At 36.1% G+C, this 22082-nt stretch overlaps 1 protein-coding gene across 1 annotated transcript in view; it reads left to right on the forward strand.

Annotated features, from left to right (window-relative positions):
- Positions 1-21198, forward strand: part of FBXL17 (F-box and leucine rich repeat protein 17) — a 301069-nt gene extending 279871 nt beyond the window's left edge. The window contains exons 8-9 of the mRNA XM_068928189.1: positions 3046-3188; positions 18903-21198. Of these exons, the coding sequence (XP_068784290.1) occupies positions 3046-3188; positions 18903-19040 (281 nt within the window). The 3' untranslated portion in view covers positions 19041-21198. The remainder of the gene's footprint in view (positions 1-3045; positions 3189-18902) is intronic.
- The last annotated feature ends 884 nt before the right edge of the window (positions 21199-22082 follow it).

Below are 22082 nucleotides of genomic sequence, written 5' to 3' on the forward strand. Positions count from 1 at the left end.
GTAATGTGAAGCACAGGTGAGGACATCAGATTACCAATTGTCTGGAAATTTTTGAACTTCTGAACTGTAAAATGTGCTTGCTTAGAAGAAGAAGAAAAAAAAATCTCCAGATGGTATTTTTGGTTTTCCATTCCTTTTTTTTTTTTAATGTATCATATTGATATGCAATATCCAGAGGTTTTTTATTCTATTTTGTATTATTCCAGTAAGTCTTGATATTTATACCAAAAATGTGCTGGCTGTCTCATGAAATTATTGAACTATGTGTACTGGCTTACCTGATATCTGACAGAGTGTAGTAATGAAGATGTAGTCTAAAAATCATATATATACACTTTGATTTATGGAAACTTAATTACTTCCAAATCCCAGTAATCTTATTCTTTTTTGCTCTTTTAATCAGAGAAATAGCATTAACTGTCTGGTTGAAGTGCAAGATCCGTTATTCAATAATCATTTTGTAATTATTTTAATAATTATTAACTGTTTTTTCCATTGTGCAAAAGAGAACATTTTTATGTAAAAAAATCTATAAAACTTAACAGAGATTTAATTAAAGTCTTAGTCTAGAAATTTTACTCCAAAAAATGCCAAAATAGAGTAACGTTTCAACTGACAAATTACACATCTGTTTTAAATTGTTTTTTATTGTTATGAAGTGTTTTACTGTAACTGAATAAGAAAGAGAATCCTTTATTTTTCGAGTTTCATATGTGTATATGAAAATACCTGCATGAGATTTTCATACTTTAAACCATCTTTTTGCCTGATTCCAGGCAGCTTCTTGGACTAATGATGCTCAGGTTATGTTTTAGACTTGAGATTTTTGCACACAGCATAGCAGCTCCCTTTCTTGGTCTTTAAACAGCACCATTGTTGACTTCCCTCTCTAATCTAGGTGTTGTGAGGGAGGTCTCAGATCTCAGATGTCCAATTTTGTGTAATGCCTGTAGAAGGAGAATTCCTCACCCATGAGATGTGATGACACCTTATGTACTCCAGTGAAAATATTTTCTGCTGATTTTCTTCCATTTATAATAGTTTGTGAAATGGCAAAAAGGTTTTTTTTTCCTTTTTAAGTTTAAAAAAAAAAAGTTATAACTTTACACAAACTAGCAAAAATATTCAAAGACAAACAGCACTTGAGACTGTGTAGTCAATAACATTCTAATTTAATGGTAGACGTCAGTATTCCTGTACTACTTTAAACCAGTCTGTAACATTTTGCACAGTTGTTATAATCTCTAATTGCTATAACTTATTGCAAAATATATCAGTTTATCGTTCGTTCTTTCTATGGTTTCTATGGTTCTTTCTATAGAAATGATATGTTAAAGGGCTCTGTGAAAAGTAGTACCAAGTTCAGGCTCTCTTATCCATCTATGTACACATTTACAAAATTAGGGTGTGTTTTCAAGCGATGTATTGAGAATGGAGAGTTGGTAACGTCTTACAAAAATCAATGAAACCATAATGAAAGTACGCAGATGATTGTATCATAAGTTCATTATGTCAGTTACAGAATTGAATTGTCATTGCCCTTTTTGGTGAACTGCTGCAAGAAAAAAAATGATGTTCCACTGCAAATTCTACAGCTTTTGAGAATGTATTTGGCCTCTTTGGGCTGATTTTGATTGCAAATCAAGTCCACCTGAATATTTATAAGTTAACAAATTATCCTCAGTGCTATCTGCTCTCCGTACTGGTCTCTGCAGAACCACAGTGCGGTCAGATGGGTTCTCTTCTTTCTCTCTGCTCCTAGCTCTCAGTTATACCCTGAGCAGTTAAGATTGACATCTGGCATATCAAGAGCTGGTCTCAGCTCTTCATAACTACTTTTTTTTCTTTCTGACAGTTAGTTCTGTAGTTTGAACAGAACAGGCCCACAACCGCTGAAAAATCATCCTTTTAAGGGCAGTAAATACTTGCATTATTTGGACTAAGTCGCTCCTCCACATCTCTTTCAGCAACTGTGTATAACTAGAGTAAAAACGTTGTACACCTTGGCTACACCGAGATAGCTGACTTCCACCCTGGAAGCCTTGGACTTTTTTCTTAAGCTGAGCTTTTAGCTGCTGAAGGCTACTGCTAGTTTCGGTTAATAAATGCCAACTTGACTAAAGGTCTCCTATCCTATGGTTCCTGAAAAGTGTTCTAGTCCATGGTAATCAGGTTGCTAGTCATCTCAATCCATTTTGTTGTTCCAGACTCACCATGTCATGACAAAGCCTTTCCAAGTTGTTCAGATGTGTTATGGTTTCTGCCCTCTCTACCATTTTTCAGTCCTTTCAGGGAATTTCCAGATGTTCTTTCTGTTCCTTTTATGAAGGTTCAAGCTTTTGTTTTAATTTCTCCTGAGCTTTTTTTTATTATTTTTTATTAGAAAAGTGTTCCTGAAAAAAACAAGGAAGTGAGGCATATGGTGGTTGTTACATCATCAATATGAACAATGGGAAACAAATGCAATTTTAGGACATAGTTACAAAATACATGACATAAGATACCTGTAGGGTTTTCTAATACCATTTGTTGTATTGACAGAGAAAACGCCCTATTATTCTATGCTGTCTTTGTAATATTACTTTGTTGGGAAAAAGTGTTAGTAGTGTAAAATCAGTTATTCTCTCTGAAGAGTGAGGTAGAATTGTTTTTCTTCTATAGTCATTTCATCAACGGACTGATCCTTCTGAAAAAAGAAATTAAAAGAATTCTGTATAATATATCTGCTAACAGAAGGGATTTATATCCATCTTGGTTGATAGATAAATATATAGAAATATCTCTATGTTTGTCTGTATGTGCACATATGTATATTCCTAATTTGAAGAGAAAGAGCTATTCTATAGTAATAAAACGCTGAAATAGAAGATGTTTCACATGATATAGGTCCATTTATTAGAAAGATGAAAGACTGTACTCTTCCAGGAAATTTATGAAAACTGCTACTCAGAATTTCATTTCAATATCATTTCATGTATACCTTTAACTCAGTTTTCCCATCACCAATTTTGACCTCCATAGTTTCATATCTTTAATATTTTACAGCTCTGATAGCTATTGGACGATACAGCATGACAATAGAGACAGTGGATGTTGGATGGTGTAAAGAAATCACAGACCATGGAGCCACCCAAATTGCACAAAGCAGCAAGTCTCTCAGATACTTAGGGCTGATGAGATGCGATCAGGTAAGCAGCTTTTGCGTCAACTGGAGTCCGCTTCTGAGCGAGTGCAGAGAGTGTGTGTGTGTGTGTGTGAGAGAGAGAGATTTTTATTTTTCTGTACAAATAACTTTGGTATTCGCTGCTGCGGAAACTCTTTTAGTGTATTGGGTTTACATGTTTAGCTAAAAAAGTATCTAGAGAACTAAAAAGAACATTATAAAATTTTTGCTGACACAGATTTCTGAAACACACGCATAGACTATTTGGACTGAGGTGCTCACACCAGGAAAATCTGCTTTCTGAGGATTTTGACCGTTTTTGGCTAAAAGTGATTGTTATGTCATATCATTACTATGACAGATTGCTTGCTTTTAAAAAAGAAAATAAAAAGAAACACAAGAATAATAAAACTGTTGTGGTGTTACTTCCAGAGAGATTTTTCTACAGGTCTGTGTTCTTGCTCACTTCTGATGCTTTCGGAAACACAATGGGCAAGGATTTGGATAATGCTAAAAACAAAAGAAAAAGTATTGAATTTCTTATTATAGAGCTTTCCCACTTGGACTGTACTAAGAATGCCTTAGGTTAATTTTACTCTTTTCATTAAATGTAATAGTCTGTAAAGATTTCTGTTAAACAGAATACTAGTTTGTAATTTCATAATTTGAAAGGAACTGAATATGGGTGATAACTTCCCCCTGAACTGAGAGACAGGCATGTTAACTGCATAACATTTATGTGGGGGAGCCTTTAGGGAAAAGGGGAGATTTGGGATTAGCTTGTGTTAGAGCTAATGAGTTTCACATCAGGAAGTCCTCAGTCAAAATGTCAGTTTGGTTGGATGGCCTGAAAAGTAGGAATATTCAGAGGAAGGACAGAAAAAAACTAGTGCATTCATGTCTTACCTATTTTTAGAGCCTCGATTAAAATATATGTTCTTTATCTCTATGAGCATATTTATACTAGAAGTTCAACTGTATTGAATTCATATTTTTTAAACTGAAGCTTTCTCCTCCCATATTAGCTTGAATAAAAGCTCTTGAGTAATGTTAGGAATGATAGCAATGAATTTAACTAACCCCTAAAATTCTTTCAGCCTTTTTCTTTTTTCTTTTTTCCTTTTCAGTACTCCATCACTACTCATTTTTGTATAAAGAAGAAAAAAAAAAAAGAAGTTTAGTTCTAGTTTAATTAAAGCCTGAAACATATTTAAATATATATGCCCTAAGTCTCACAAATAATGAATATCTTAAATGGAGTCTTTGTGTCTAGAGCCCCAGTTTGTAGTTTCGAGAGTTTGATAGATATAGGCTGGTGAGTTTTGCACATTTGGATATATGGTATACCTCGTGTCTATCCTCTCTTCTGCTTCTTCCCATAAAGCTCATCACCCTTTAGTCCTGTCGTATGGGAGAAAAGCGTGATTCCTGGGATGTGATTTAGTTGGTTCATAACTTTTAAGTCATTTCAAACACTACTGACGCTAAATTGTGCAGTTATATGTTAGCATTCTTTTGGGGATTGTTTCCACATGTTTGAGGGCTGCCTTCTCCTTGCTGCATTCTAGTTTATCAGAAAATTGAACCCTTTGGGTAATATACACCTAACAGGAAATACGCTACTCATCTGAACCTTCTTACATACTCAGCTGCGTCCCTGATGCCTGTAGGGAGCGTACAAAGCAGGTCCATCTTCTTGTAGCTGGCAAATGAGGGAAAAATTCTTGTCTCCAAAGAAAAGAAGAAATTAGCGCATTTCCTAACACTTTCATACAAGTTGTGTAAATGGCAGTAGATTGCCCTCCTTCATAATTGTTTATTGGTAGTTACAACCAGTCCCCCATTTCCATCCAGCTCTTAGAGGAGGATGCCTCTTAGCACTTCATCACTAGAAGAAAAGAGAACAAGACAATCCAGCACCATATCACCCTGTACATAGGCTTCAGGAATCATGTTTTCAAAGATCTATTAGTTCAGAGAGAGAAAGAGGTCTGGAAACAGGGCAGAAAGAGCTAAGAGTCGCTGGTGGTTCAAAGTCTCCGATCTCAAATCTGCAAATGCACCTGCAGGGCTTGTTTCTTTTTCAGCCATTGTGAACCAAACCTCAATGTCCAGGTTGTGATCCCCATCAGAAACATCTCTCACAGGTTGCAAAGTTCTAATTGGATACAACCTGTAGAAACACAATCTGTTAGTCTAAGGTGCTTCATGAGCAAAAGCACTCCCTTGCGTTTCTTGCAATGCATCTGCTTTATAGAGGACAATTTAAAAAAAAAAAAAATCAGCTGTCAATGAACAAAAATTTCTAACTGAGTTAGAAATTTTTAAAAATATCATTTTGCAAGCTCAACTTTAGAAATTTTCCAGAGTGAGGGGAGGGCAAGCACTTTGGAAGAATTGCTCTGTCTGTTAAAGCTGACTCTATTTAATCTCCTAAACTTTAGTGTTTTGTAAGAGCCCGTAGAAGACAGAGTGTATGAGTCTCTTTGATGAATTGGGCTAAGATTATGTACTTAGAGAATGTTCAAAGGGCTACTTGACCTTGGGAATTAGATCTGACCCTGAATCACCTGATCAATTTTACATATATTTATTTTGTGGATTTAGCTACTGTTGTACAATCAACGTGGATCTAATAAGCGCAATAATTTTATCCTGTCTTCAGCTGCTGTAGAAAATCAATGACCTTGATGCTGAAAACAAGTTTTACTACCTTATCAGTTAAACTATATGAACTGCAGTCTGTATTCCTCTAATTGGTGGTTAATGTTTTCCTAGTTCTTTACAAAAGATTGTACACCGTCTTTTGTGTTGTGAAAGCCAGCTGAACTAAAAGAAAAAAAACTGCTTTCTGAGAAAGCTCCAGGGCAGATAGAAAAGCAGTGTTGACTCTGCATGCATGCGTGTGTGTGTCTGTGTATTCAAAGTATGGTAGCTAAAACTTGATAAGAGAGGAATAAGTGCTGTAAAAGCAAACACTGTAGTACTAGGACTACCACTGGGAACCATTTTCCGGCTTCTGAAGCTTTGGTGGGAAAAATAGTTCCACAGAGAGAATGAACAAAGTATCCTTGACTTTTGAGAGTTTTTGGCAGCTAGAAGATGCCAGCTCCCTTTTTCCACTGCAAAAGAACAGAGAAATTACTGAAGAAAATCATGTCTTCAGCTGTCTCTCCCCAATATCATGCAGGCCTAATTTTTTCCAGTGGCTGCTCTGTTAGGTTAAAAATGTCAATGTCCAGCACATCATTAAAGAGAAATCTTGGGTGGTGCAGAAGGGTTTATTTGCATGCTCCTTTGACTGAAATTCTTGAATATTCTTGGAATATTCTCAGCTTGCGATGAGAAGTTAGAAGATTTGGCCCTTCTGATCAGCCTTCCTCTTCCAAGGCACTGATTGTTGTGCTTGTCCCAGGTAGCATTTATGCCTTTCTAGGAATTCCTAGGCATTAAAGGAGAAGCACTTAAACACAAAGTTACATAAGGAACATATGTAAGTAGACTTCAAATGGTTACCAGTAAAATACTCTTTATGACCCAGTCTCTTTGGAATTTCTTTGATATGCAGTTGACATAAATTAGAGGCGTCAAGGGTCCTCCCAAGAAAGATCAGAGAGGCTGCAAGCCTGGGTAAAGGCAGGCTCTGTTTTATTCCATTGATTATCTAAGTGCCTCCGGGCAATGGGTTTCAGTGGATGCAGAGTGTTATTGATCCACACCATGAAAATAATCAAATTATTCATTTCTCATCAAACTGCTGTTGCCATGACCTTTCTTTTTATCATGTTCCCTACCATCCAACATGCACACCACAGCAGCAAAATGTTCTTTGCCTTAAAATAAATGTCATTATCTTTGGAAGTCTCATAAAACATGCCGACTTCACCATGAGATCATCATAGTGAGAGCACGTATTTAAGTTGGAGGTTTTTTAATAAGCATTTTAATACTTAATATTCAACATCGAACATCATAATGACTGTTTAGAGAAATCCAGAAAAGAGTGAAGTCAAAGATCGGTAAATGTTTAAAGCCTTTCAGAACTACCATAGTAGAAATTTGCTTTACAAAACATGTTTATGCTCAAGTAAACAAAATCTAAACATTCTTTACAATGTCAAAATGTTAGAGGTTTACCGAGAAAATATATTTTTTTTTTTTAATTTTCCCTAGCACCTTTATGATTTAGGTAAATCTGGCTTATAAGATATTTGCCCTGCACTACACAGCTGTAGTATCTGAGATGATGAAAGTGCTATGGATGAACTGATATTATTGATGCAGGGCAGTGTGGACATACTGGCTTAGGTCCTGAAAGCAGCTTGACTACCAAAGTACAGCACCTTGCGAGGAAAGTCATCAGTCAGCAAGGCTCATGAGATACAGTCATATGGATATGCAATATAACTTATTGCTTCCACTTCCATACTAGCTCAGGTAACGCTAGCTTGATGATATCTCAGGTAACGCTAGCTTGATGATATCTACAGGGTCCTACATTGTACGGTATAGATACAGTGAGCCCAAGTCCCATTATTTTCAGTAATACATACACTTCTGATTGCTTGTAATCTAGACCTTCAAAGGTATTTTGATGTCCAGATAGAAGATAGGTACCTAAAAATACTTAGGTGTCTATATTTGGGACAATAAAATTCACTGGTTGCCTAGTGATAAGCATCAATATATACTCAGAAGCAAGCAGGCACTTCTCCCATCCGATCTCTTTCAAGGTACCAGGTGTGGGTGGCAGTGCACAAGCCACAGCTACATTCCTGAAAGAGCCTGATCTGTTAAGACATATTGCTGTTTCCCACTCAGAGTGTGGAGCGCTGTACGGTTTTCCCGAAGTGCCTCTTTCTCTGTGTACAATATGTGCTGCGTCCAAACGTGTGTATTGATGTGTATATGTATGTATGTGCGTGTACAGGCACCTAACTGACTTTTGGAGACTGTGTGACTTAGGTGTTTCATGAAAAGTAAATGTTGCATTTCTGATTCCGCATCTCTTTTGAAAGCAGTAATAGAGGGAACTGGTTTTATTAGTAGGCCTAAACAGGACTTTTCAGCCTTTCATAATGGGAAAGGGCATAAAAGCATAGTATTTCTGTTTTGCGTTCTGGCGTTACAGTACAGTTTAGCAGTGCGTACAGTTCCCAAGACTGCTGAGCCAGGCTTCATTCCCTGCTGTGGCCTCTGCCATCGCTCTGGTAGCACAGCAGACCCAGGAGCTGCCACTTTCCCCGAGTGGAGCAGGGCCATCCAGGGCCATGTTTTGGGACTTGGCATGGGTGTGTAGGAGCACCAAGCAGCTGTGCTGCTCTGCAGTCACCAGGAAGCCCGCTGTGGAGCGTTAGGAGTGCTGCTCGGGTATGCCGATGCTCTGTTTGCCACCAGGAGGCACCTAGAGTTGTCTCTAGAGTCATGGGGTTATACTCGATTTACCTTGGTCCCAGCACAACCACAGCAGTGAACATAACCGTCTAGTCTTCAAACCAAGTCTTAACTGTATCTGTGTATTTTTTATGAATATATATATATACTTTAAAGTATCATTGTCCTTTCCTTTACATCTGCCATCAGTAAGCAATGATGTTTTTTTGTGTCCCTAAACTGTTTTCTCACACACCTTCTATGATAAGCAGTGATATCTGAAATACTTTGAGAGCAGTGTGGGCAGTTATGCGATGGCTCACTTCTCGCCCACAAAACTGACATCAGGTTTCCTATGAGCCTTACTTACATCTTAAGGGCATAAAATTATAGCTGTGTAAGGTTCACAGATTCAAATTTACATGTTTCAAGTTTCTTTTTCTGAACACAATTCTATACGTTCATGCCCCTAAATTGATCTCGATCATATTTACTTATCATAATTAAGTAATCTTAATTATGTAATATTTAATCATAATTAAATATATCTGAAATATTTATAAATATTTCACATTTTATGTTTCTGTGAAACAAATCAGAGAAAGAGGGCAGCATTCTCTTTGCTATTTATTGCGAGAACTTATTTTAAAGATGTTTTTGTAGCACTTCTTTACTGCGCTTCGCTACATCCCAGAGAGCTTTAAATAATGGCAGTCTGAACTCTTCACCTTTGTGGAAAATGGTTGGATATCACCTAGGAAATAGCGGCTAAAAAATTGGTCCGTTTTTCTGGGTGACATTTTGACTGGGTGAACAATGTGTCAGAATAATCTTCGGGTGGAGTTAGCAACTTTTCTCAGACAGATTTTCACAGTTGCGGATCCTTTCCCTGTAGCTGTGGTGCGTGCTATTTTGCAATGGTCAACACCAGTGCCACCACTTAAATGCAGGAGGCCTGTATTGGGGAAAAAATACAGAAAAATGGCACTGAAAAACAAAGACCTGCAAAATTCAGTATTCCCAGATACTGAGTGAATGAAATGAAGCAATTTGACAAAGTTGGCTGTGAATGGATTCCCTTACTTCACTTAAAAAATCGTGGCCTTTATTCCTTGCTTATTTGTTGTTGTTGTTTGAGAAGTACAGGTTGCTTTTCATGAAAATACTGCTTAAATCTGTAACTTATTCCAGAGAATAGATCAACTGTAAAAACTATTTCCTATTATACTTGTATTGAGATTACAGAGTACAGAAATTGCTGGTCAGTACAACTGACAAAAAAGACACTCTTTTATATTACCACAGAGGAGAAGAAAAATAGATGACCCCTAAAAATAGTCAGATAAGAAATGATTTGCATCTCAAGTAAGAGTAAGGTTTTTAGAAAATCAGTAGATTTTTAGTAATTTATCATTTCACCCTTCTATATAATCTATTTTAGAAACATTTGTAAATACATATCTTGTTCAAACTGCAAATCAATGGCGTGACTGGGCTGCAGCAACTGTTGTGTACGCAGAAATGCCAGCTTGTGAAAAAGCTTGTTAACTCGGGGCAAAAAGAGTTTTCCACTTTATATATTTATTAGTAAGCATGACTGGAAACATTTTTACCCTTCATCCACAATGTGTTTTAATTTACATAGATAGTTTGTAAGTGAAAAGAAGGGAGATAAGATCTTAGGCTACAGAAGTATGTCTTTTCCAGCCAAATTATTCTTAGTCAACAGTAGAACACCAAGAACGCAGAGCCATGGCTTGCTTTAATATAATTATCACAGCAATTTACTTTCCGTGTTCATAAAATGCCAGCAAATGTTAGCCTGATCAAAACTGCTGCCAAATTACTGCCGGTGGTTCTTTTATTTTTAAGGGGTTCATTTTAAGATTTGAAATTATGGTTTTGTGATATTGAAAAAGACTAAAAATCCAATCCTCCTTCCCTTTAAAAAAAAATTCTAAAGCACTTATTTTCTCTATAAATCACTATAATTTGTTCAAGTGACATTGCTGTGTATTTAAAAGGTTTCTCTGTATTTTTTAAAGCAATGTATATAATGTAGGAGCTGCCATTGATACATCTCTGTATGAATAACGAAGATTTTAGGTTCATAAATTCTGTGAATCCTGCTAAAAAGAAATTAGTCATCCTTGCTAACCCACAACAGAAGAAAAATAGCATTTATTTCACTTTGGTTTTCAACACAACAGTTTTAAAAGACAGAACAATACATTTTTTTTTCCCTAGCTAACGGAAAGTGTGTGAACGAAAGCATCTGCTAAGATATAAAAGAGGATTCTTTATACAAATTGAACTTTTTTGTGCTTCTAGTTTAACTACTTCTTTACTAAAACACTTTTATCTTCCAGGCTGAGTTGTTTAGTGATGTGTGACAGTAAGCTAGAGATAGTCGTCTTGAGTTAATGAGTCTGCTCCTGTTATTAAAAACAGCCACCTGGCCATGTCTTACTGTAATAAGAGATGGGCTCTCAGCTGCTAATCAATGGTTCAAAATCGGGGTAAGGCCAACTATTAAGGGAAAATGCAATCTGATGTAGTCAGCATTTTTTTTATGATAAAAAGAACGTTTTTAGAAGCACTGTCCCCAGGAACTTCCAATTATTTTTGTCAGCCAGAAGCTTTTTCAGAATGATTTTCCTGTTAGTTTTACAGGTCCTCATTTTGACAAGTATTGCAATAACGTGCTCAAATTGTTAACCTAGCAGAATAGGAAGGAGAATGTTCAAAACTACTAATTTAATGTGCAGAAAGTAATCTGAAAGAATATCTCTCATTATATTAAAAAAACTATCATTTCACTAGATAAGGTTTCTGTGAACTGTAATTTTCATAAATAAGAACAAAGCAACACACAGACTTTCATCATCAGTTTGAAATAATTATGAACACTGGTACAGGTTGGGTCTAGAAGAAGTTTGATTGAAATGAGCAGAATTAGCAAACCAACCAGCCAACCCGAAAGACTCCTCGAGAGTAGTTTCTCTGATTTAATGGTGAGCAAGGAGAACTGAGAATGAAAATCTCCATTACAGGCCTTTCATACCCAGTACTGTGTTGGCAGTAATGATTAGCACAGGAAGCCTTGAGACTTGCAAGGCTGTTCTTGCAAGAGAGCAAGTCCCAAGTCTCTTGCAAGCCTTGAGACTTGAGGCTCTTGCAAAACACTATGCAAGCTCAGAGGCCTGAAATGGATTATTTTGTTAGTCCGCAGTAACGCTTTCCTCTCTGAGATGGCAGCGGTTGGGCAGGGACTGGCAGTTTGAGGAAGTAACATTCACCTGTGTAAACAACCGCAACAAAATATTTCATCCCTCCAGGCTTGTACCTTTCTGCTGAGGTTTAAGCCAAGAAGTTAAAAGGGGGTCTGCTCCACTGGCAGCCTTGGTACGTTTTCTGAAATCCTCCCAGAAGTGCTTCCATTGAATACGGCAAGACCTGTGTATTCTGTTTGCTTCCCTTTACCCCACAGAAGAGATGCCGTATATTTCTGCTTATCCACCCCTCTTCTTCCCCTTCCCCAATCTAAGTGGGAGATAAGTGGATAAGCTCTTTCAGGTACACAATTAAGTTGTTGAGTGTCATGATAATAATAGTATGTCAAAATTTGGAAAAAAGACTGTACTTGACAATTTCATTATGAGTCCACAAATACAGCCTTTTCATGTGTGGTTTTTTTTTTTTTTTTAATAACAGCATCCATTAAGCTAAAATGCATTTTCTGTTGAAATAATGAGACTTTATTTGGACTATAGGATGCCGTGCTAACATAAGTAGTGCTGTTATTTTATTAAAGTCCCAAACAAAGGTTGTGCCCCTGGGCACGAGGCAAGTCCTTTACACTCTGTGGAATATGTCTGCCTTAGCTGATCAAGTGCACTTCACACAAACGATTCCAGAAATCTTTAATTTTGTTATGGCTACAGGCAACAGTTATAATTGGGCCACCTGAGAATATAACTCATTCAACTATTAGTGGAAAAAAAAGTCAAACATTTGTTATTAAGTACACTTTTTATAAGACATTGACTTGAGGAAGCAAACGATAGCATAGAGAAGAGAGAAAAAGTATATATGAATTTACCTTCTTAACGACTCCAAGTAGGTATATTTTGGATTTTATTGTTATGTTAGAAAAATTGGAAAATAGAATATATCTGAAATCCATGATTATGGGTCCACATAATGACTATAGATTCATTTATTTATCTGTTACATGCAAATTGGGCTTTCATGTAATACTACCCTATGTATGCTGAGGTAGAATGATGCGTAGAATGTCAGTGCCCCTAATGTTGCAATGCCATTGCATAAGCAAATTTTCAATAACGTATTAAGAAAACCCTTTTGGATCCAATCAGCTTGTAATTTTTTTATGCAAGATTGGTTTTGTGAGTCTTTTTATTCAGAAATGTAATGATCATGTTTGTGCCACTTTGACCTTTATTATCAAACATCATTTGTGCAGCAGTCCTGAAAATCTTTCATCATCAGTGTTGCTTCTCACTTCCAAATAATTTCAGGACGCGTTAGCAGGTACTTGATTTCTAAAATTAAGCTAACTGTTCTTCGTACTGTTAATGCCTTTTTGTACAAATACTGCAGGCTAATCATATTATAGTTTTGTTTGTTAGTTTTTGATTAGCAACTGGTCAGTAAAGCTATATGACTGAAGACGTATTTAATCTGTATGACCTGCAGCGAGGCTCCGTCGCCTAGAGAGATTGCAGGCAGAAGGCAAGCGCCCGTGAGGTCAGCACTTTCCAAAATCAGCCAGCCGCATGCCTGTTGCAAGAGTTGATACAATGCAGAAACGGTTTTAACAGTCCATTCCTTTATAATGTTACAAGCAGTTAAGGAGCATAGGTGAATTTAGTTAAGTTCTATTACTGCATCTCTGCACTAGTAGTTTTGCAATCATAGCATCTTTTCAGAAGTGTTTTGTGAAGAGAGTAATTTTGGCATGTGATATGAGTTTATTATTTTTTATTAAACTGGATCGCCACTCATTCATGTCAGTTATTAACTTGGAATGTTGATGCAGATCATGAAAGTGATTAAAACCCATTGCTAGCTGTGATGTGCAACTGTGTGTGTGTATATGTGAATATTTCCAGTCGATTAACAGAAAAACATGTACTTTCTAGATTAAGGGAGAATACTTCTTAATTCAGCATGAGTGAGTGTGAGCAACATGAAACTTGCAGCCCAGGCAACGACTTTGCTCTCCCTTTTCAGTGCCGCTCTGAATGGAACAGAACGGAAGTTCTTGATGCGCTTCGCTAGCTTTAGGGTCAGAACTGCGTTCTGAGGCTGCTCTTGATATACCTCCAGGAGGAGCTTTTGAGATTGGTAGGCAGTCTTACAGCTCTCCTTAGGAATACAGTAAAGGAGCTCTCTTGGTCAAAACCAGAGCTTTTTAAAGCTTTGCTATTTGCTGTTAAGTATTCTGATCCAGGAGAAGAGCTCTTGGACGTTATATCAACTAAAGGCATGCTAGCTAAAAGTAACTAGGAAAGTCCTATCTAGGAAAAGCCCCTCAACCTCTGTTTCTGTTCCTCACTTGCAAATGAGGGTATCAGCCTCATTAAAAAGAAATTTCTTATTCTACTGATGGCTTCAATTGAAAGCTCTAATTTATCTTGACGGGATTAGGAGCACTTGAGTCTCCTGAATTTAATAAGATCTGTGCGGGGAACATAATGAAAGCAATAGATAAAGAAAAATAGACATTACTCCTAAATAATTCCCTATGGAATGGTTTGATATCTTTAGAAACTCTTTAATTTAGAGTCTAGAAATGAAAGAATTCAGTACTGAAATTATCACTGGAGGTCTACCAAATGGCATGGCACATTAAAAAGCAAAACCTGAAAATTATCAAGGTTTTATTTATGTTTGCATTTCAGATTTTCCATGACAACTCAGGGAGGATGGCATAAAAGAAACTACTCTTGAAGTTCTATGGCAGCTGCCAGTGACCTACCAAACCACTGAATACTGGCAGTCTTACCAGATTGGTAAATCTAGTGATACCAGATCAAAAATCTGAGTGAATAGCTTATTGATTGAAAACTGTAGTTTCAGTTGATCATACCTGCCGATTAGTTTCTTCTGGGGAAAAATATTTTCAGATTGGAGGAGAGTTTTTCAACGTTTTTGCTTTAGGCAGATCAATTAATCTAAAGCAGGGAAAGGATTTTGACCGTGGATCTCCTATTTTCCCCAATATTTGACCCACGTTACATGTATACCTACCTAGTAGAGGGAGATTAGCGTACATCAAGGAAGATGTCCCAACTCCATTCTGTTGATGTTCTGTTTCATATGGACTAGATGGGTATTCATATTCCTCTTTCCCAGATGAATTCCTAATTGTTACACAAGGAAGTCATTTTTTTATCTGGTGCAGATAACATTTAAATGCTCTCTGTATAGCCATACTACGCCGTCAGAAGAAATTAGAGAGGACCCGTCTTAGATAACATTTGTCACAAAGTCAAGTATACTGTCCTAGGAAATAGGGGATATATGTTCAGATGCCTTTAAGAAAAAGGATTCAAACTCGTGACTTCTGCATTGTAGAGTTAAAAGGGAATGACATCAATTCCTCCTGCCAGGTTCTTTAACTCATCTTCTCCTTTGCTTTTATGACAGTTACATAAAACGAATCTTCGTTTTGGCCTGGAATAATTTTTTTTCAGCAAGAAAAATAAGTTTCAAACCAGCATTCATTGTTGTTTTATTTCTTCTATTTGATGACTAAGATCACACAAACCTATTTAGATTCTTAATGGTGAGAACTGCATTCTTTCATTTTGTGTTAAAACTGTAATTGAAGGGGCTATTCAAATTCAAATGAATGATTATGTATTAGATAATCTAGCTAGTTTATCTTCAGCCATTAGTCTTCCTTTTGACAACTCAAAAGATGAAGATTAATGGAAGTTCTGTGGAAGAAAAATACAACATTTTAAAGCATATTAAGATATAAAGATTTTTATTTTTCATTCATTGAATAGGACTGTTCAAGCCCAGAAAGGAAAGTTATTCTGTTTATGTAATGAATTTATTTTGGGGATGGCATTCAATACTTTTGTTTTATCACCAACTAAACAAAGAGACAGAAGCTTGTATTCTAATGGTTTAGATATCAGACGACTTTGCATCTTAATCCTACCATTACGGGACGGATGACAAGGATACCAAGGGAGTTCCTGTAGACGTTATTTATCTTAATAGTGAAGTACTGAAATTTTCTTGATTTCTCTGTTTTCCTGCCTTCTAGATTTAGTTTTAGTCCAATACTATAGAAAGCTTAAAATACTAAAAATTTCACACTGTTTTAGTGTTTGTTTTTGACTTTCCGGATGGTAAAAGACAAGCTTTCAGTTTGTTTTGGTAGGGAACCATAGGGAATCGTTTGTGGCTTAACATTCCACGTTTTCTTCTCCTCTTGGAATTCATATAGGTTGTTAGGTTGTCCTACTGCCAGATAGGATCTTTTTTTTTTTTTTCCCCCCTGCTTCTGCATAATCTAAATTTGAATTTGTACATCCATAATTCCTCACTATTTGTTGTTTGTCCACTTGCTGTACTGTATAAGGATACATCCTTATCTGTCATCTGGCTTCCAATTTTACCTACAAATTACACATTTGCATTGCTTTCAATGTCATGCTGTCCCAAGTGGTTATATTTCTGTGTCTCCTATAAACTTTTCAACCAGATAGTTATTCTATTTGGCACTCAATACCAAAAAAATTCTTCTCCTGTTTAGCAAAGTAATAATAGTAATTAGTAATAATTTTATTGAATATTATTGTATGTAGTAATAACTGTATTGAAAAACTCGGCACAAGTGGTTAAAGCTAAATGCTTTTCCATAGATCTCTCCATAGATTTTAAGACCAAAAGAGACTATTGTAACATCTAATCTGCCTTTCTGATTATCATGGGCCATGCCATTTTCCATAAATTAGCCTTGTATTAAATACATTAACTTGTATCTAGCTAGGCTATTGCTTGCAAATATATGTTCAGTCTCGAGTCAAAGACTGCTCATTTCTTCTCGTACTGCGTTTGAACAAAAAAAAAAAAAAATTTGCCTTACTTTCTGAATTTGTTTCCTGTGATAGAAAATCTGCTTATGATATTGTACCAATTAGGTACAGTGTCCAACAATATTGGTACAACATCAAACACTAATATCCATGCTGTTGAACAAGAAAAGCAAAACAGGTGTGTGTTAAAGCACGATATCCTCTCTCCATGGTTAATATCTACAGATATCTAGTAGATAAGCAATATCCTTTCTTTAGTTTCCCACTTAGGAAGGGCAAAACAAGCAGCTGTCTGTGGTAAGCATCTTTATTCTGCCAGAGGTAACCGTTAGGAGAAGTTGTTGTGGACAAGAATAGTAAGTTTATAATTCTGGTGATTCAGAATTAGTGTTTGAGAGCAGAAGGTGAAAGCGGTAACCTGATAGATTCTGCTGTGGCACTGTGCACCACAGATTTTAAAGAGAAGAGGTTTCTGGCTATTTTTGAATAGGCAAAAAGTAACAAATACTGTTATGAGGATTCTTCCCTTCCAACCAATATTTCTATGAAGTGTTGCTGACAGTTTGAAAGTATGTATTCATCTATAAATATCAAATATTTTGGAGAACTTATGCTGTCTCTGATTTCATTTTGATTTATTAAAAGTCACTTCTTGTTTTTTGGCACTGGAGGACGTTGCTGTAACGTAGTTATTTGCCAAAAGCATACAGCTTGTGCCTTGAAGGGCGGTTAAACCAGTTTTCTATCCAAGTCAGTCTCGGCTAGATGAAAATTCCAATGAAGATTGAGCGTTTCTATTATCAGAGCAGAAGAACTGGATATTAAACCTTTCATTTATCCCTGTCATTGGATGCAATCACTGTTCAGAAGGATGCACTCCTTGATGTCTTTTAAGGACAAAAATATTATTAAATATTGTGGTCACTGTGCTTTAAAATGTTATTCCCCAGATGGATCTTTGTAATGATAGTAAACATTTTAGTTTATTTTTTTACTTTTGGCCTTGAATGTGGTTCACTGAGGGGGAGAGGGGAAGGCAAACAGTTATATCAGTCGTACATCCTACTGATCTAGGTTGTTCAGCATTTAAATGTAATATCAGTGCATTTAAAAATGTCCAAGTGTACAGCGAAGATTTCAAAGAAAGCTACCTGAAAGTTATGGTTCTTAGGTTAATCTTTTATTTATCTAAAGGATGAAGGAAGCTGTCTACTTCTGTGATATGAACTGCAATCAGCTTAAAAATAATTGACAAATTAATCCCCTCACAGCACTGCAATTGTAAAGGTGTTAGGTTTAATTAGGCTTGTCTGATTGCCTTGTCTAATCAAGAATAAAGGTGCTACCTTTGATGTCTAAGATTTCGGAGGGCCATCCCTGACCTGACAGGCTTGCGTGTTTTAGTTATTGATCCCACCATTTCTGCCCACAAACTCCTTAGCGCAGTGTTAGCCTCGCACCGAAAGGCTACAATTAAAAACTTCTGCCTGTGATGCATGCAAAGATATGTTGGACTTTTAGCCTTTGGAAATGTTGACCAGTTGATGTACCAGCAATATAGAATTGTTTATATTCTTTTTTCCTTTTTTTTTTTTTTTTTTTTTAAGTCATGGTAGTCACATTGATAGTTACTATAAAGTGCAAGTTCATTTCGATAAGGCTAACTGTAGAGGTACTACTTAGTGTGTATGAAAGTATCATAATCATGCCATAAATTAATCAGCACAGGTGTAATAAATTTTCATTTTCCAAAACCAAAAAAATCTTATGTTTCAAACCTCTGTCTGCTTGAGGGAGTTTGAATTAATACACTTCTATTTCAAGGTAGAGAAAGAAATCTGTTACTCTGGACAGTGCCATGTTAAACAAGATAGTTTTACTTTGAATAATTAGGATTTAGGCTCTGTGGGTGGCCAGCATAGGGGAGCATGGAATTAAAATAGTTTAATAGAAAACTGCAACAATGTGTAACAATCTAAACAAAATTATTTTGAAATTGAGGCTGTTTATTTGTCATTCCTCTTTGTTTTCAGTTTCAAATAATGAAAGAACAGTTTTTACTAGGATGCATTATGTAATACTTTTCCCTTTAGAATAAGACTGAGCTGTGTTCCCCCCACACCCCTGTAACGGAGCATTGCCTTTTGTTCATTTACTGTGTCGTAAATGCACTCAAACCTGTACTATCAGTGGAGAGCCCAGTCCTTCAGGTCCTCCCGGGAGTCTGAAATCCGATCATTTATTTAGCCTTTTTGTCCATTACGGATTCTCTTCTTTGACTGCAGGTGAATGAAGCCACAGTGGAGCAGCTAGTGCAGCAGTATCCGCATATAACCTTCAGTACTGTACTACAGGATTGCAAGAGGACGTTGGAACGGGCTTATCAAATGGGCTGGACACCCAGTATGTCTACTGCCTCTTAACCTCCTCTACCGCAATGACAGTTCTGCACTGCTGCATTCAGTAGGTCTAATGGGGACTGCAGATTTTATTTGTACAATGTTGCGGGAATATTTTAAACTTCCTTTTTATCCTCATTTTATTTTCTACAAAATATATATTGAAAAATCACTTATTCCAAAATAAGTATCCTTATTTTTTTTTATTTTTAAAACAAGTTTTGTCTAATTTTTAATGATGAAAATGTTATGTTTGATGGTCTCTCTTGGAAATTGTGGGAGAGAAAGTGGACTGCAATGTAGTCAGAGACTTGTAACTATCCAGAATATTAAATTGTCTTTCTAAAAATCTGCAAGTCCCCAGAGATAAAGAAGAGGGTTCACAACTTTACATGTGATGCAATATAATTGCAAGTTTACACAGGTTACAGTAAAATGGAAACAGTTATACACTGACTTTGATGTACTGTACAACTATGTACTCATATTGAAGCAGAACTTCAAAAATGCATCGTATCTTTTTGTTTGCATAAAAGATATAAAAGCCTTTGGTAGACTTCTTGAAGTGGATGCCTACTAGTTCTATGGATAGCTTGAATTATAGAAGATATTAAGCTTGTTTTCCTCTGTTTACTTTCCTTTGCCTTGGTCATGTGCGTTTCCTTTGATTTGTAAATGGTAACTCAGTGCTAGCACCAGTGTGATTGATCAGTATAGGCCTGTGCTGAATCTGGGAGCTCAGCTCAACGCTTATTATTTACCTAGACTAAAGCTACCCCAGGAGTTTTAAGATGTGCAGTAATAAGAGAATCTGCAAAGAATTGTGATTTTTCTTATAAACATTTTGATAATTACACAAATCATTATTTTGAACAGAAATCTTAGTAAAATGATGATAATGATGGAATGGATATTTAATGGACAATCTTCTTTTCTATTATTGGACTGCAGAAGTGATTTCTTGTTTCATTTTGTTTTGTTAAAATGATCATATAGGAGATGCTGTACAGATTTCTAAATCTTTGCACCTTGCCATTTTTGTAATAGGTGAGTTAACAGTACTTTACCTTTAACTTAACAGAGATAGCCGGTTCCCACTTCGTAAAGTCAAATGCTGAATTGAAGACACCAACTATCAGAAATAAGTTAGCAGACAATATTTAAAAATCTTACTGAAAAGCTTGTTTTGTTTTGTTTTGTTTTTTAATGATCTTGTCTCCTCTGAGTATGCTGTTATGTTGCTGAATTGTGAAATTGAGATGAATAAGTAGAAGTCAGTAAGAGGATTTCTCTGGTTTCATGTGTGGTTATTATTTTAGAACAGATTTCACAATGCAGGGAGTACTGACCTCGAAAAGGCCATCTAAAAATGATCCCAAGCAGGGGTATCGTTTTGCAGGAACAAGGCCTAACTAACTAACTCTGGAAGTAAAATCTCAGGATGATGAGAAGTACTTATATCATCTAAATTATGCTTCCTACACATTGTCCTGACTTTCATATTTGTTCCACAACTCTTTAGGCTACCTTACTTGCAGTATTATTTCTTTTTCTTTTTAGTACAAAACTGATTTGCAATATGATGTGTACAGGAAAAGAACCAGAGTAAATACATAAAAAGTTTAATTTTCTGTGTGTCACATTGCATTCTAAGGAGTTAAATTTGACAGGTGGATAGTGAAAATACAGACATTGCAGCTTCAGTTTGAGGTTGCACTAACCTTTAGAGTATTACCGTTTGGCTGCAAATTTTTTTGAGCTATGTAACACTGGATATTTGCTTTTTAAAGGTTACAGTGTTTTAATCCAAAATATGAAATGCTCAAGCTTCAGCTGAAGGGTTGCCATTATCGTCAAAATGTTTTACTAATCCAGAAGGTCTGGTGCAGCATAACCTGGAAAAAGTGTTTAGTATGCCTGTACAAATCTATTGGACTGTATGTGGATTTCCATAGCATAATTCTTGATGACAGGAACATCAGCTCACAGTAATTCCAGTGATGGTGTTGAATGTTTTATTAGACTTTTCGAAATGAGGATGAACAAATTTTCTGGAAAAATGTATGATAAAGTTTTTGCTTGAAATACCGTAAATACATGTGAACATGTACAATGCTGGGCTTTTTATCTACTCCAAAATGGCAACAATATTTTCAGAATAAAGCCAATGGATTATATTGCAGATATAGTGCCGAATCTTAGTCATTCTTCATTTAATGTCTTTTTATGAGTGCATTAAAACAATTCACACAATTTGTAAGTTTCTATTTTTCCGTGAAACCTTTGACCTTGCAATGGGTTGCAATAAAAGAAAGAAGAAAAAGGTGGTGTCTTCTGTTTATCTATGCTGCTAACTATATTTAGGCTCTGCTAACAGAGAGACTGGAATCTACATCTTTGAGGATGCAGAACACAGAGCAACCAGATCCAAGCTGGCCCTGTTTTGAGTGTTGGGTTGGACCAGATGACCTCCAAAGATCCTTTCCAATCTTTTAAAAAAAAAAAAAAAAAAAAAAAAAAACCTCTGACTTGATATTTAAGCTTGTGTGTATATTACAGAGCTAGTAGGTCATCTCTTTATTTCTGCCATTAAGTCAGTCAGTAGTCTTGCGTAACATGTACTTGGAAATATGTTTTCCTGTCTTGTCTCAAACAAAATTTTACCTGCTATTCATCTCTTTCTTTCTTTTCTGAACTCATTAATCTTTATAAATCTCAATGTTTAAATCTCTATTTAAATATTTTCCGTGGATGTTGGTGTTTACATCTTTTGGAATTTTCCATGGTATAAGAAATCCATACTAAAACATGTTCTTCTAACTGTGCTACTGCTACAAATAGCTCTTTACTTTCCTTATAAGTCAGTTTTCTTAAATATTTTTATAAATGACAGTGCTATGTGCTCTTTAATTTTTAAATATCATTTAGAGAAAAAGAAAAGATATTGTACCTTATAAAGGGAAAAAATGCCCAATTCCCCCTGTTTCAAAACTAACAGTGGATTTAAAAAGTTGCAGGCAAGTCCCAAGCTGGATTTCCGAGGTTCCGTCAGTTCCATGTTACTGT

This window comes from Struthio camelus, chromosome Z (assembly GCF_040807025.1).
Source record: "Struthio camelus isolate bStrCam1 chromosome Z, bStrCam1.hap1, whole genome shotgun sequence".
NCBI classification, from domain to species: Eukaryota; Metazoa; Chordata; class Aves; order Struthioniformes; family Struthionidae; genus Struthio; species Struthio camelus.